General features: G+C 44.8%; 2 protein-coding genes across 2 annotated transcripts in view; both read right to left on the reverse strand.

Annotated features, from left to right (window-relative positions):
* Positions 1 to 17,595, reverse strand: part of LOC143518338 (uncharacterized) — an 81,366-nt gene that overhangs the window by 51,763 nt on the left and 12,008 nt on the right. The window lies entirely within an intron of this gene.
* LOC143518387 (uncharacterized) overlaps positions 1 to 17,595 on the reverse strand; it is a 77,819-nt gene that overhangs the window by 6,563 nt on the left and 53,661 nt on the right. The window contains exons 4-7 of the mRNA XM_077010846.1: positions 15,290 to 15,303; positions 14,741 to 14,758; positions 5,905 to 5,938; positions 5,381 to 5,415 (exon numbers count right to left, since the gene is read on the reverse strand). Of these exons, the coding sequence (XP_076866961.1) occupies positions 5,381 to 5,415; positions 5,905 to 5,938; positions 14,741 to 14,758; positions 15,290 to 15,303 (101 nt within the window). The remainder of the gene's footprint in view (positions 1 to 5,380; positions 5,416 to 5,904; positions 5,939 to 14,740; positions 14,759 to 15,289; positions 15,304 to 17,595) is intronic.

The following is a 17,595-nucleotide window of genomic DNA, read 5'->3' on the forward strand; positions in this document are numbered from 1 at the left end:
CCCTGCATAGCTTCATGAAGAGTCTCAAAACCTGTTTAGATCTACTTTTAGTTAAGAAACTCTAACTCTGTGTTACGAATTGACCAGGCAGAGAGGGATCCAAATGCGGAAGAACACCGCTTTTATTGAAATGAGACGCTGGTACAGAAACAGGCAGGGGAATCACGAGTACTAGGATAAGTAACAGCGTTTTCTTGGCGTGGTCAGGATGGTCCAGGGTCATACCGGGGGAGCAGAAGTCAGGAGGTACAGAGGGACTAGGCAGGAGACAAGGTCGGGGACATAAGCGAGGGTCAGAACACAGGAGAGCAGACAGGCAATAGAACGGCTTGGTACGCGGCATGAGTCGGCAATACTTCGCGACTGAGACGTGCTGGGGAAGGTGTATAAGTGTGACTGAAAGGGGGCGTGGTAATGAGGGGCAGGTGAGGCTGGTTAGGGAAGATCAGGTGGCATTCCTTACAGTACCCCCCCTCAAAGGAGTGGCACCTGACGCTCTACGACGGGGGGGGGGGGGCGACCGCGGCGCCGGGGGGCAGGAAAGTTGGGGTGCCTTGCATGGAAATCAGCGATCATAGTGGGGCAGAGGACATCCCTCACTGGAATCCAGGCCCGTTCCTCGGGCCCATATCCTTCCCAATCCACCAGATATTGGAGACCACCTCGCCGGCGTCGGGACTCCAAGAGCTCTCGGACGATGTATGCCGGATGACCATCGATCTCCAGAGGGTCAGGAGGTTTATCAGACACAGGGGGTACGGTGAACGGGCTGTAGTGAACCGGTTTCAGGAGAGAGACGTGGAAGACAGGGTTAATACGGTAATGTGATGGTAAAAGGAGTTTATAGGTAACTGCATTGACTCTGCTGAGGACTTTAAATGGACCAATATATCGTGGATTAAGTTTTTTGCTTCGTTGCTTTAGGTTGAGATTCTGTGTCGACAGCCATACTCTCTGTCCTGGGTGGTAAATCAATGCGGGGAGACGACGGTTCGCGTTGAGCCTGCGCGTGTGTAGAGCGCGTCGCAAATGTACATGCGCTAGTTCCCAGGTGCGGGCACTGTGTTTAAACCACTCGTCTAGGGCTGGGACATCAGCTGGTGTTTTGTCCCACGGGAAAAACGCAGGTTGGTAACCATATACACATTGAAAATGCGTGAGTTTGGTAGCGGTGTGTACAATAGAATTCCGAGCATACTCTGCCCACGGGAGGTATTTGTGCCAGTCGTGCTGAGAAACGCAATATTGTCGGAGAAACCTCCCTAACTCCTGATTGTAACGCTCAACCTCTCCGTTAGACTGAGGGTGGTAGCCTGACGTCAGGCTGACAGTAATACCAAGAAGTTTGCAGAATTGTTTCCAAACCCGAGATGTAAACTGCGTGCCCCTATCGGAGACGATTTCTTCGGGCAAGCCATAAATCCAGAATACGTACTGGAAGAGGTCAAGAGCTGTCTCCATGGCAGTGGGTAGCTTGGGGCGAGGAATGAGACGGCACATTTTCGAGAACCGATCCACAATTACTGTAACAACAGTATTCCCTCCAGATGTGGGCAAATCCGTGACGAAGTCGATCGCGAGGTGTGTCCATGGCCGAAGAGGAACCGGTAAGGGAAGGAGTTCTCCTGCTGGTAGCGTCCGGGGAGTACGTGACTGGGCACAAACGGAACATGCTAGAACATAGTCACGAATATCATCCTCCCAGGATGGCCACCAGTAGCGTTGCGAAACGAGATGTCGTGTGCGTGTAATACCGGGGTGGCCTGTGCCCGCTGTGTCGTGTGCAAGCTGTAGGATACGCCCCCGAAGGGATACGGGTACGTATTGTTTCCCCTCCGGGCATTCTACCGGACTGGGATCGTTGCGCAAAGCCTCATCCAATTCTTCTTGTACATCCCATCGGATAGCCGCGAGGAAGCAGGACTCCGGCAGAATATGTCCAGGTTCGTGGGTTGCTTCGTCCTTTTCGTGAATCCGTGATAGGGCATCGGCTTTAATGTTCTTTGACCCAGGTCTGTAAGAGACAGTGAAACGAAACCGGGAGAAAAACAGTGCCCATCTGGCTTGTCGCGGGTTCAGGCGTCTGGCTGACTTCAGGTATTTGAGGTTCTTGTGATCTGTATATACAATGAATGGGTGCTCCGCTCCCTCCAACCAATGACGCCACTGCTCGAGCGCGAGTTTGATGGCCAGGAGTTCCCGATCTCCGACGTCATAGTTCATTTCAGCGGTTGTCAGTGTTTTGGAGAAGTAGGCACAGGGATACAGTTTCGGCGGGTTTCCCTGCCTCTGAGAAATAACAGCGCCCACTCCCACCTCCGAAGCGTCGACCTCTACGATGAACTGGAGTTGGGGGTCAGGAAGGTGCAGTACGGGGGCCGACGTGAATGCCGTCTTAAGGAGTGAGAACGCTCGTTCCTCTTCAGCTGTCCAGGCGAATTTCCGAGTCCTCCCTCCCTTTAAGAGATTAGTGAGAGGGGTAGCCAACTCACCGAAGCCGCGGATGAAACGGCGACAGAAGTTGGCGAATCCCAGGAATCGTTGTAGCTCCTTTGTGGAACGAGGGGTCGGCCAGTTCGTGACCGCTTCCACCTTCTGCGTTGCCATGGAGATCTGGCCAGGGGACAGCGTACATCCCAGAAATGTCACAGAGGAGCGATGAAATTCACACTTTTCCGCCTTCACATAAAGACTATGCTCCCGAAGGCGCTGTAACACAGCAGAGACGTGTTTGACGTGTTCTGAAACGGACGGGGAGTAAACCAGGATATCATCAATGTAAACGAATACGAAATCATCTATCAGATCACGGAAAATGTCATCCATAAATGCTTGGAATACGGCGGGGCTGTTAGTTAGTCCATATGGCATGACAAGATACTCATAGTGCCCTCTGGCGGTAACAAAGGCAGTTTTCCACTCGTCGCCCTCCCGAATGCGGATCAAGTTGTAAGCACTGCGTAAATCTAGCTTGGTGAAGATGTTCGCTCCCATCAAGTGCTCTTGCGAAGCAGTGATAAAGGGGAGAGGGTAGGCATATTTCGATGTGACAGCGTTTAGGGCACGATAGTCTATACAAGGGCGTAATCCCCCATCCTTTTTCTCTACGAAGAAGAAACCAGCAGCAACCGGGGAGGTGGATGGTCGAATGAACCCCTTCTGCAGAGCCTCGGTGATGTAGGACTCCATCGCCAGATCTTCAGGGCATGATAGAGGGTAAGGTTTCATTTTACGAGGTAAGGGGGCTCCAGGCAGGAGGTCTATTGCGTAATAACAGGGACGATGAGGAGGCAGACGACAGGCACTGTCCTTGTTGAAGACGTCCGCAAATGCACGATACTGAGTGGGGATGACGTCAGAGAGAAGTGTGTCTGGGCTTTCCACCGAGGATGACCGGAGTGGTAGGTGAATGCACTTGCTAAGACAACTGTCCTTCCACCGTACGAGTTCTCGTTTTTTCCAGGAAATTTCAGGGTCGTGCATGGACAGCCATGGAAACCCGAGTATGATGGGGTCTCGGGGCGTGGATATGAGGAAGAACTCTCTCATTTCACTGTGGAACAGACCTACACGTAGCTCCATGGGGCAGGTACGGAGTGTAATCACACCCACACCTATAGGCTGTCCATTCAGTGAATTTATTCTCAAGGGAGGATCTACAGGTACAGTGGGGAGGTGTAAGTGGTAGGCGAGGTCCTGATCTATGAAATCGCCTGCTGCTCCCGAATCCACTAAAGCAGACAGGTTTGTATCTATGCCGCCCCAAGATATTAGTATGGGTAAGCTAACTTGACTATATTTTTTAATAGGCAGGAATGGCTGACATGTTAGTGGGGACCTGCCAAGCTGCACAAACTCGTCTGTCGTCTGAAGACTCGGATCACGTACATGGGAAGGTGGCGCACAGGACGCAATGACAGGGACGTCGGTATTACTGGAGCGGTAGGTCAATAACAATTTGTCAACGTTAATGGACGCTTAAATGAACTCAGACAAGGTGAGGGCTTCACTTCGGCAAGCGAGTTCAACCTGAATGTCATTTCGCAGACCGCGGCGGAACACTGTTTTCAAGGCCGAGTCACTCCAACCGCTTCCTGCAGCCAGCGTACGAAACTCTCTCGCATACTCGGTAGCACTGCGTTGTTCTTGTTTAATCTCGTAGAGCCAGTCTCCCACATCACGTCCGTCTGCGGGATGATCAAAAACAGCCCTGAGTACTGCGGTGAACTGACTCTCCGACTGGAGGGCAGGGTCCTGGCTTTCCCACAACGCTGTACCCCAGGCACCTGCTACTCCCGTGAGGAACGAAAGGATAAAGTGGACTCTCTGTAACTCGGCCTGGAACCGGGCTGGATGATGCGTGAAGTATATGGAACATTGCATGAGGAAATTTCGACAGCGATCAGGAGATCCATAGTAGCGCTCAGGTTCTGCCGCTGGAACACTCACGGAGGTAGAAGCAGAGGTTGTGACCAGGCGTACAGCTTCCTGGAGGGCAGCGATGTTGATTCCTTGACTCCGTATGATATCCGTGAGCTGGCGGACCGTTTCGGTGAGAGTCGCGATTGTTACTTCTGCTGGATCCATGTCAAGGCGAAGTATTTCTGTTACGAATTGACCAGGCAGAGAGGGATCCAAATGCGGAAGAACACCGCTTTTATTGAAATGAGACGCTGGTACAGAAACAGGCCGGGGAATCACGAGTACTAGGATAAGTAACAGCGTTTTCTTGGCGTGGTCAGGATGGTCCAGGGTCATACCGGGGGAGCAGAAGTCAGGAGGTACAGAGGGACTAGGCAGGAGACAAGGTCGGGGACGTAAGCGAGGGTCAGAACACAGGAGAGCAGACAGGCAATAGAACGGCTTGGTACGCGGCATGAGTCGGCAATACTTCGCGACTGAGACGTGCTGGGGAAGGTGTATAAGTGTGACTGAAAGGGGGCGTGGTAATGAGGGGCAGGTGAGGCTGGTTAGGGAAGATCAGGTGGCATTCCTTACACTCTGTTCACATTATTTTAATTTGGAAAACTAGATTATTATTATCTTATGTACTTTAGTTTTTACATTATATTATTTAGTTACATTTTATGTTATTTTAATATTAATTTTATTACATTATTATTATTTTATAATTTGTCATTATTTTATTGTTTGTTTCCTTTTTAGCTTTAATTTCCTTTAACATTTTCTTTTTGTCTTATCTTTGCTTCCTTTTAATGTTTCTTTTTATTTATTCTGTAAAGCACTTTGAGTTGCATGTATGTATGAAAGGTGCTATACAAATAAAGTTTATTATTATTATTATTATTATTATTATTATTATTTTATTACTGCAGAACACTCACACCCCCCCGCCCGCCCCCACCGTCACAGGACTTACCTGATAGATGACAACTTTATTAATACGACAAGATCCTGAGCAGGAAAAAAAGCAGGACAAAATATTATTACATAAGTAAATAATGAGGGAAACGTTCAGGTTGCATAGTGTGTACATGATCTTTAACTCTTTTATAATAATTATATAATCATGTCCTTCATGAATCAGTATACAAATGACTCTCTACATCAAACTCTTGTTATTTAAATATATTAAAGTAAATGACTCTTACACAAATGTCTCATTACAAGTGATCTGGATCACACTGTCATGTGTGTGTGATTAGAGATAATCAGGTAAATCTGTGAATAAACTTTGATCACAGTATCAAAGTTTGTGTGACCGTTTACAAACCAGGTGACAGTATGATAAATGTTCTCCCAGCATCACAGTGTGTTGTGTTCACTACACTATGGACATGATGCTCAGCTGTACTCTACTCTGGAATAAAATCTAATTTAATGTACAGAATAAAATATTTATTCATGTAGTGAACATCACAGTCCTGCTTCTCTCATACTCACCACTCTGTCTCCTCTCCTGTTCTTCCCAGTCCCGCTGTAAAAGTGAATAACAGTGTGAGATTTTATTCCATGAGGTCGTGTGTCAACTGCTGCCTTCCACAGAACAATCCTCCATCATTATCCCAGTTCCAAAAAAAGTCTGTGGTGGAGAGCACAAATGACTACAGGCCTGTTGCACTTACACCAGTAGTCATGAACTGCTTTGAAAGACTGGTCTCTAAACACCTCAGAGTCTGTCTACCGCCCAACCTGGACCCCCATCAGTTCACCTATAGGGCAAACTGCTCCACAGAGGATGCTATTAACATCGTACTCCACACTGCGCTGTGTCACCTGGAGCATAGGGGGAACTACGTGAGAATTATCTTCCTGTCAGGGCTGGCTCGGATGTGACCACTAGGAGGAGTCCACGAGCCAGTTCCGGTCGTGGTCTCCCCAATCAGCAGTGATCTGTCATCCCTACTTAAGGAAGTGATCTGTCATCCCTACTTAAGGAAGTGATCTGTCATCCCTACTTAAGGGTTTTGTGACAGATCACTGCTGATTCATTTGGTCTCTATGCCTCACGTTACTCAGCCATTTCTCTCGTTGGTTCCTGGTTGTGGTAATTGGTGTTTCATCACCATTTCTCTCTTGTTTGTTGTTTTGTCTCCTAATTTTATTCAAGTTCTTACCTCCTGCACTGCTATCTGGCCTTTCTCAAGTTTTCACCCTGCTGTATTCTTCCTATCCATTTCTGTTTTCGTTTTTGTTTTCTTTTCTCTTTTTCACATTGCGTGTGTTTCCACGATCTTTTCAGTTCTCTTTATTGTTTTCCCCTCAGGTTTATTGATTATACGCGTTATTCTGCGTCATTTAAATTTCAATTTTTCCCTGTTTCCCTGTCAGCCTGCCTCACACACTCTTCAGCATTCGTTGTGGTTATTCATAACCACAATGCCAGCACTTGGATCCACTTTATGTCAGTGACATGTCGCAGTGCTTACTGTTTCAGTGAGTCACCACATTACACTTCTTGGACTCCAGCTCAGCATTTAATCATATTATCCCTGAGATTCTCGACCAGAAGCTCACAACTCTGGGCATCCCCACCCCCCATATGCCAGTGGATACAGAACTTTCTCACAGACCCCCCACAATCTGTGAAATTAGGCCCTCACCTTTCCTCCACCATCACACTCAGCACCGGCTCCCCTCAAGGCTGTGTACTGAGCCCTCTCCTGTTCATCCTCTACACATACGACTGCTCCCCGATTCATCTCTCTAACACTATAATAAAGTTTGTGGATGACACCATCGTGGTTGGGCTCATCTCAGGGGGAGATGAGTCTGATTACAGATATGAGATATATATTGGCTGACAGGATGGTGCTCAACAAACAACCTGACATTTAACACTACAAAAACAAAAGAAGTCATTCTGGACTTCAGAAAGGACAGGGCTGAACCAGCCCGCTTCACATAAATGGGGTCTGTGTGGAAAGGGTCAACTCCATTAGGATCCTGGGTGTGCAGATCACAGAAAGCCTCTCCTGGTCTGCAAATACAACAGCAGTGGTGAAGCTCTGCAGCCACTCCACTTCCTGAGGGTTCTCAAGAGAAACAAGCTGGAGGAGAAGCTGCTAGTGCTATTCTACAGATCCATAATCGAGACCATCCTTGTGTATGGCATCACGGCATTGTACAGGGGGTGCTCAGCGGCAGACAATATAATAATAATAATAATAATAATAATAATAATAATAATAATAATACTTTTATTTTATAAACCACCTTTCAAGAGACCCAAGGACACTGCACAATATAAAAGGAGATACATGTGACGGGCAGGTGTGAGCAACAAAAAGGAAGCGATCACGCCAAGTCTCAGGGAAAAAGGATGGTTTAATATAAAGTGTGCAAACCTAAAACCCGTGCAATCGATCCAAATTAAGGATATAATGACCAGCGGTCAACTGGTACAAAGACAAGACATATATAGACAGACAAACGACCATCAGGTGGGAACGGATCACGGGCTCCGCCCACCTGAGGGGCGTACACGACGTCACAAAACAACAACAACACAGCCGCTGTGGACAGAGGCGGCCGGTAGGGGGCCGCCTCACCGTGACAGACCCCCCCACCAAGCCGCACTCCCCTCCACTGGGTGTGTGGCACACAGCGGCTGCACAACAAAACATGAAGGGGCAGGAAGGCAGAGACAGGCAGGAACACACCTCCTGCCGTCCGGGAGCTGAAACATAAAACACAAAACATTACACAGCTCACCTCCCCGGGCGGGACCCTGGACCGACCGGGCCGTTAACAACACAAAACCACGCCCCGGTCGGTCACAGGGCCCTCACGCCCTAACCGGCATTCAGCTGGTAAGCCCCATGGGTGTGAGGACGAGGGGCTACGGCTCCTCTCTCGTCCCTCGTGTGTGTGTGGGTGTGCAGGCTACCTCTCCAAGGTGTGGCTACTTCACCTCCTGGACCTACCTCCTCCCAGAGCTGACCCCTGCCTTCTGCTAGGGGTCACCCCAGCCTCCTGGGGAGCCAACCCCTCCCGGGGCCTCTCATCTCAAGGTGGACTCCTCCACCCAACCCAGGAGCGCCAGAGACCGAGGCCCAGAGCACCCCCGACGCGGGCTAGGGAGCAGCCCCAAGGGCCTCCTGGTCACCCCGGGCAGGAGGGAGGATCTCCATCCCCAGCAGGAGCTTTTCAGACCGGAGCCCCATGGTCCCCAAACATCCGGGGGCCCCAGCCCTCTAGGGAGGGGCTCTTCACGACCGGGCTCCGGTCACCCCACAACACAAGGGGGCTCCTGCCAGGTGGAGACCCCCACAAGGTCCAGGAACACTGCCAAGGAGAAGCACCTGCACAAAGAACAACCTCCCACACACACACACACCACACACATATACAAACACAAAACACATACGCGCCCTACCCTATTCAGGGCCTCCCTCGGGAGAGACGCCCTCCGTGCCACACCCCATGGCACGGGACCACAGCCGGTCCCCCCCCCAAACACACATTTAAGGGGAGGAGCATGTGTGGAATTACATTTAACAGTTGACATCACGCTAGGACAAAACACACACGCAAATACTAGACAAACAAAAAACGGTGTACAAACAGACAGACGGAACCCATCACATGCGCGCTCTGCTTACACACACACACACAGTGACGCGCGCCGCTCAGAGCCGCAGTCGCTCCCCACATTAAACACACGACACACGGGGAGCGAGGCGACAGTGACGAGCGGCAACCGCGTCACACATAAAACATTCAACATAGAACATAACGAGCACGCACACTGGTCCACACGTCCGTCACCCGTACACACATACCAAACACACACGAGAGTCCACCAGGCAGACACCCTGGTGTTCACTGTGCCACATACACACAAGCGCACAGCGAAACTCCCGCAACATACAACGGACACGAAGAGCTGTCTCAGGGCAGACTGCCCTGGTCCTCGCCGTGCTACACACACACACACACACAAAACACAAAAGCACGGCGGAGCTCTTCAAACAAAACACCACGCAGACAAACACTTACCACGAGACATGACCACGAACGAAGGAGAAAGAAAAAGAGACTCGGCGGCTTCCGAAGGGTGGCTGGTCATTCTGTGACGGGCAGGTGTGAGCAACAAAAAGGAAGCGATCACGCCAAGTCTCAGGGAAAAAGGATGGTTTAATATAAAGTGTGCAAACCTAAAACCCGTGCAATCGATCCAAATTAAGGATATAATGACCAGCGGTCAACTGGTACAAAGACAAGACATATATAGACAGACAAACGACCATCAGGTGGGAACGGATCACGGGCTCCGCCCACCTGAGGGGCGTACACGACGTCACAAAACAACAACAACACAGCCGCTGTGGACAGAGGCGGCCGGTAGGGGGCCGCCTCACCGTGACAATACACAATATACAAATGTAGAACAATAAAGATGATAAGGAAAAAACAGATGATACAGCAAATAGTATTGGCAATACATAAGAGACTAAAAATCAAGAGTAAGAACAATAAAGTAAAATAATAATTAAACACTAACTGACTAAAGTAGATAGGATTTAAACAAAAGAGCGCTGCAGAGGGTGATCAACACGGCCCAGGGGATCACTGGTTGCTCTATGCCCAGCCTGGAGGATATTGCCATCTCTTGCTACCTCAGCAGAGCAGTCAGTATCACCAAGGATACATCTCACCCGAATTACCTGTTAGACCTATTACCCTACATAACAAAGCACCTTGGAGTAGCAAATCCAATTAAATTGTAATGCAAATTATAATGACAATAAAGGCGATTCTGATTCTGAACAACTACAGAAGTATTTAATTTCTCATATGGTTTATATACAGTGTTGCGAATAACGCCGTTAGGTAACGGCGTCATTTTGTCAGTAACGGGATAATATAATTAATTACTTTTCCTGTCGTTACAACGCCGTTGTAACGATCTGCGCTGGGCAGAACAGGGAGGCGGACACAAACACTGAGGAGAGCGAGATTTAATCAAGGAAATTCCAGAGGCAGAGTCGTAGTGGCAGGCAGGGGTCATAACGGGTGGGCAATCAGAACAAGAAATGTAGACAGGCATAACAACGCAAGGAAATAAACAGGGCACTAAGACAATGAACGAATACTCAAAACAAAACACGGGGAAAACGCATACAAACTAGAGCAACCAGGTACAGAACACACGAAAGACAGAGCAGTAAACTTACGGACCATGGACACTGAACAAAACAACCGATAACTAGATCTGGGATACACAGGGACTAATATACACAGAACTTAACTGGGAACAGGTGAGAACAATGACACAGGGGCGTGGTAACAAACGAGGAATCATCAAAACCAACGAGCAGGGCGGGACAAACAGGCAGGGAACACAGACATGAGGGAACCCAGAGTGACAGCTACGAGAGGGGGCGTTGCCCTACGTGACAGCCGTTGACGTTACTGGTCATTACAAGCGGTGCGTTACTATATATTGATATACTAACAGTAATGCGAGCGGACCGCTGCCCAGGCTAGTGAGGAGTAAATGATCTCGATAGGTCACAGTTCTCTGTGTTACTTAACAAGTCAGTAAGCGATTGGCTAAGGCAGCGTTATGGTAGCCAATCAGAGCCAGTGTTTTTACATGCACGCCGAAGTGACGCAGGACACAAACGGAGAAGAGGCAGAAATGGGGAGTCAGGAGCAAGCCGAAGAAAAATGTGCATTTTCAAGGTGGCAATATAAACATTATTTAAGAAAATACTTGAAGTTCCTGAATGTCTACCAGACTGGTTATTTGATTTATTTAAGTAAGAATAGAGGTTTTAATGTTAAGTTTACTTCTGTTGTGAACAAACCAGTTGTCTCAGGTTGAGAGAATTTAATTTGATAGATGTAAATGCACTTTATATAGTGTAACTGTTAACTTTTGCTTTTTTTTAATTATTTACAAAGATTTGGGATTTTAAAGGATTTTATCGTGCACTGGTCTGTGGATGTGCAATAAATATCAAAAGTTAAACACCTACTCATTTCAACTGACTGTGAAAACTGCTTTTTCAAAAAATCCTTATTCATTGGCATATAACTTTTTTTTTTTAACTGTAATGCAAATAGTTACTTTCCCTGGTAACGAGTTACTTTTATTATAGTGTAATTCAGTTACTAACTCAGTTACTTTTTTGAACAAGTAGTGAGTAACTATAACTAATTACTTTTTTAAAGTAACGTTCCCAACACTGTTTATATATAAGTCTCTTATGGTTTATATAAGTATTCTTCAAAGTTTCAACATTTCATAATTTACTGAGCTGAAGATGTCAGTGTGACATGATCTTACTCTGGTCTGGGATATTCAGAAATGTTTATAAAAAAGTGAAAAAAACTACTGTGCTAACTGTACCAATAAACAGTTACCAATAAACCAAACTCTTTGTTCAGGTGTTCATAGATACTGACCTGATTTATAATCTGCATATCTGTTGGCGTAATGCAGCCCTGATCTCTCATTTAAATATTAATTAGGTCATTGTCAAGGTTCCACCCCCCTGCCCGTGGTGTCAGTGTGCTGCAGTATCAGAGCATGGTGCACATGGTGTTTGGTTTATGTTGTGTTGTCACTTTTGTTTTTGTATTTGCTTTAGCCACGCCTCCACAGGTGGGTTATTTAGTCACGCCTCCCTCGGATGGGGTATTTAGCCACGCCTCCCTCAGGTGGGTGTGTTCTGTCTCATTTGCCACCCCACCTGGGGGTAATTATGTGATGTTTAGTCTTAATTAAGTTAGTTTAGTTTCCATGACGACTGTCTTTTTTGTTCTGGTTCCTAGTGTGTGTGTGTGTGTGTGTGTGTGTGTGTGTGTGTGTGTGTGTGTGTGTGCATGTGCGTGTGTGTTCTCACTGCACAAATGCAGAGCACAAATTTCATTTGGAGTGAAAATCACGTGCATGAGTGGTAAGCATATCCAATGTATGTAAGATCATTGTGTGAAAGAAGTGTGCTTGGAGGTTATGTATTGTGGTTTGGCTTTAACTTCTGGTCATGTTCGTCATTGCATGTGTGTGTTTAGTGTTTGTTACATTCTTTAGTATAAAAGTGTCTATGTTCTTATCTGCGTTGTAGTCTCTTGTATTGTGGTTTGGCTTTAACTTCTGGTCATGTTCATCATGCAACATGGTGGCTTGGTGGTTAGCACGTTTGCCTCTCAGCACTGGGGTCTTGGTTTCAAGTCCCTATCTGAGTGGAGTTTCCATGTTCTCCCCATGTTTGTGTGGGTTTCCTCCCACAGTCCAAAGACATGGCGGTTAGGTAAATGAGTGTGTCTGTCTCTTCATATTCAATAAAAAGTAGTTGTCAGAGTGTGTGTGTATGAATTTATGTGTGCTTTTGTGCCCAGTGGTGGATGGTGTTCTGTCACTAGGGACTGTACTCTCTCTCCCCTTCCTGCACCCCATTCAGTCCCCCAGGGGGCTGTGGATCCTGGTAGAGAGTACGCTGTGCGCAATTAGCTGCTGCTTCTCCCCGGTGTGTGCTTGGTTGTGTAAGTGTTGTACCAGTGTTAAAATTGTAAAGTGACCTTGTGTATCTTGAAAGGTGCCATATAAATTGAACATTCATTCAGCATTGCATGTGTGGGGTTTAGTATTTGATACGTTCTTTATTAAAGAATGCCTCATCTTAGAAAACTTCGTATCTCTTCTGCTACGTTAACGTGTGACGTTGCCAATAAACCCCACCTACTCTCACACAAACCCCAGCGTTTCAAAGGTGTCCTAGTTAACCAGTGACTCTGAACAAACTTCACATGAGTCACACATGACTGATTAGTGTAAATGTCCTGATTAACGTATCCTTTTACACAACTTCAGTAATAATTGTAGTGAACAGTGACATCACTCCCATCAGACCAAGACAATTAATTAATTAATTATGTATGTGGACGATCTGGTTACCTTCTGTTCTCTTCTGATTAAGACTTTAAACCCAGAGGTGGGTAGGAACACGTTACATTTACTTTTTGGACAAAAATGTACTTGTAGGAGTAGTTTTAATATGAAAGTAAATCATTCGTCTTTTCAGTGAGAAGACTGACCAACGTCTCGTCACCCGAGTATGAGTGACCAATCAAATGTAGCTGGTCAATCACGTGATCACATACGCAAACTTTCTCAACCGGTAGCAAGAAAGTGACAGAAAAACCTACCGAGCATCCCTGACCTCATACAGCCAATGTTTACATTACAAACGTGTAAAAGGACAGCTATATAATGCGCTGCAGGGTTGCCAAGTTTTCAAGATCACTTTTAGTGAGATTTAAACCGGGGTGGGGGGTAGGGGTTTGGGTGGTGAGCGTAAATTGTTGACGGGGGGGGGGGGGGGGGTTGTAAAATGGACACAAATTATTATACTTTGGACACAAAGTATTATATCGCGATCGATCGATTGCCGGTGGTTGGCGCCAGAGCGAACTAGTAACTCATTGAATCATAGATGTGGATCAGAGGTAAATAAACTAGATTTTTTTCGGTGTGAGAAATCGGATGTGTGGCGTGTAAGCGTGTGAAGACGGTCAAATGCGTGTGTCTCACGCTCAATGCGTGAGAGTTTGCAACCTTGGCGCTGCCAATTGTGTCTGCAAACGTGTGGACATTTCAGCCTACAAGAACTCAACATCAAATATGAGGAAACACGATGCGATAAGTTTGCTGTATGTATAATTTTGTGTAATGCTATATCTCTGAGGCATAACGTTTGTATGATGTAATTATTAAATGTAACGCAGTGCAATACTAAAAACCAGTTCTCACACTGATTGTACACACTAGCAATATACGATGATTAAGTCTGCTACAAATTGATTCAGTTGGTGTCAAGTTGTAGCTACACGTATTGGCTGACAGTCTCATCAGTTAGTGCCTTTGTGGAACACATTAAAGTTACACAGGCCTAAAAATTAGGAACAAACTAAAATACATATTATTTCTAATAAATAATTTATATATATAATATTTATTTATAATAAATTATTTTTATCATTAAGTCATTGTTTCCCGTAATTCAATTTCCCATGATGTAATTTACTGACACGAGACAGTACTCATGCATTTACTCACTACTTGAGTAGCTTTTAATCAAAGTACTTTTTTACTTTTACTGAAGTACATTTTTGGGATGCATACTTTTACTTTTACTTGAGTAACATTTGGTTCAAGTAACTGTACTTTTACTTGAGTAAAATTGTTGAATACTCTACCCACCTCTGTTTAAACCACATGTGTCCAACAGTTAGAAATATGAATAAGTCATTAAAATAGTGTACTCACCAACAAGACCATTTCATCCTGTAAAGGACAAAGTGGTTAATGACAAAGGGTTTTGACAGCAGTAAATGTGTTTTTAAACTATGCCACTAGAGTAAAACATTCTCCAGCTCTTCCCAAGAAGTCTGTCTGCTCTACTGACCTGTTTCTCCCACAAATCTAAAACTGGACAAATCAAACATGCGCAACCAACTGACATAATAACTAATCACATTAGGTACAGAATCTGTTTATCACATAAACAGACTTCACATACACCTTCATCCACTGAATTGATTGTGGAGAAGGAAGTAAAGAGATGGAGCGTGTGAGAATGTGTAGGATCTGTGCTACTACCATTATGATCTATGTTACTTTTTTTATTGTGGGAAGGAAGCTGACCGATCGAAGTCAGAAGCCCCTCAGTAAGATTTTACACACCACATGAATATTACATTACATTGCGTGTGAGTTCACTCTCTCATTAATGGATCAAACATTTACATATGTAGCTAGTATTTTAATAAAATCTCTTATCACAGAGATGAAAAAAATATTTAGATATTTACTTACCTGAGGGCCATGACCTGTGGAAAAGAAGAGAAGGGGACACAACGTTAGATGAAACAGCACAATAAATACCGTATTTTCCGGACTATAAGCCGTTACTTTTTTTCCCTACGATTTGAACCATGCGGCTTATAATGAGGTGCGGCTTTTCTGTAGACTTTTCTTCACCTGTCAGAGGGTGGAGCAGAAAGTGAATCAGGTGGTAGGTTGTAAATCAAAGAAGAAATTGCTCATTGTCATTTAGCACATGCAAGCAGCAGGCACAATGGAGAAATTTTTTCAAACCAACATGTGCCAAATTCCAACTCCCCTCGTTTACACACACATAAAGACGCTACAGATGATATTCGGGAGTTACAGTGATCATAACTTAGTTCATTGAGCACTCTAGTTTTGTCCTATCTAGATATTTAGACATAATACTGCTGTAATACTGCGAAGTCATGTGGTTAGAGGTGAACTTCGGTATAGCTAGAGTGTTTTTTATTTAAAATAATTAAATAATTTTAATTGGCCATAGATAATGCCGTGCCATTTGCTGTGATGGATAATTAAAGTCTAGCTCTTATTTATGCATAGAAATGTAAATCGACAATATAATCTGTAGGGTCTTTATGCGGATAAACGAGGGGAGTCGGAATTGGGCACAACATCGGCTGAAAGCCAAATCTGTTGCATGTTAAATGCTACAGGCACCATTTCGAAACTGCAGTGCAGTTAAATGTATTCAGTGCAGTGCAGTTAAATGTATTCAGTTCAGTAGATATATGTGGCTTTTAGCCTGGTGCGGCTTATACAATATTTTCAATTTTTTTTTTAACTTTGTAGGTGCGGCTTATATTGAGGTGCGCTCTATAGTCCAGAAAATACGGTACTTTAACACAACTTCTCCCCCTCTTGCTCTCTTCCTGATCTCCATACTGACTCTACTCATGTGGGCTGTAATGTTTCATCCTTCACTGCTGCACTGTCACCCTCTGCTTTCAGCTCCATGAAGATGTTCAGTTACACAATTAAACACATATACAACATCCTAAACACATAATGAAGTGATTGAATATGCAAAAACATTATTTTTTAAATTATTATTAAGCCTTTATTTAACCAGGTAAAATCCCATTGAGACCTGGCCAAGACTGGTAGCAGCAACAAAGCGTTGTAACAAAAACATACTCAAACAACAACATATTACATATATTACATAAAACATTTACACACAGACAGTTTAGATTCAACTGACTTCCCCATTGCCTTAAAATTGTTCAGTCATTTTGGAGGTTGTTCCAGGTAGTCGGTACAGAAAACTTAAATCCAGTCTTTCCAAATTCAGTCCGAACTTTAGGGACGACAAATTGCAGCACAGAGAGAGAGCAAAGATTGTGATTTCCATACTTCACATTTAAAAGAGAGGATAAATAAACAGGCAGTTCACCAATAATGGTTTTATATATAAGAATTAGGGGTGTATTCAACTAAGGATTTTCATAGTCGAATCTGATTCGTCAGCTTTTCCCTTTAGTCGACTAATAGTCGAATCGGGTTTATTTTTATTTAGAGCATCTTTAACGGGATCCTGTTCTCATTCAGGACTTTTTTCCTCTTCAAAGTAAAAACCTAAAACACTCAGATAAATGAATAAACACGGTAGGTTGGCTTTATTCAGCTTTTATTTATTTACTTGTTTATTTTTTATGAAACGTTAGAGAACATTAACCGTCAGTGCGCATTGCGCATATTGAACTGTCAGACAGGCACTCTGCAAAATGTCAAAAATATTTTAAATAAAATATGCCTGCCTGAAAATATTAACAAATTGACACACAACAGCAAAAAAATATAAGGAAAGGTTCAAGTAACGAGGTTTAAAAGCAAACAACAAAAATGTCTATAGGCCTACTTGTCGAGACGCACCGCGACGAGACGACACGACCGAAACGACAAACGGCTGAACTGTTTTTTCCGCCTTACACGTTTTAAATGGTATGCCATGTTGGTTGTTGTCGTGCGAAATGAAAGACGTTGATGACATAACTTGCACTTTACCTTGTTTGATTCATCTTTATCTTTTTCAAAATACTTTTGAAGTTTTTTAGTAGATGCTGACTGTCATGTAGCGTGTTCAGCTCCGCTCATTTGGATTGTGCAACAGCAGGGTGTGATTTATTAATGTGTAGTAAGGAATATGCCTATTGTTAATGCGCAGACATAATTTTTTAATATTTATTAACAGAAATTAGGATGATTTTATTTGACAAAAGGCTATATATAACGAAAACAAAAACATTTCATGTAACAACTAATGCTTAGCA

Source organism: Brachyhypopomus gauderio, chromosome 7, assembly GCF_052324685.1.
Source record: "Brachyhypopomus gauderio isolate BG-103 chromosome 7, BGAUD_0.2, whole genome shotgun sequence".
In the NCBI taxonomy this organism is placed as follows: domain Eukaryota; kingdom Metazoa; phylum Chordata; class Actinopteri; order Gymnotiformes; family Hypopomidae; genus Brachyhypopomus; species Brachyhypopomus gauderio.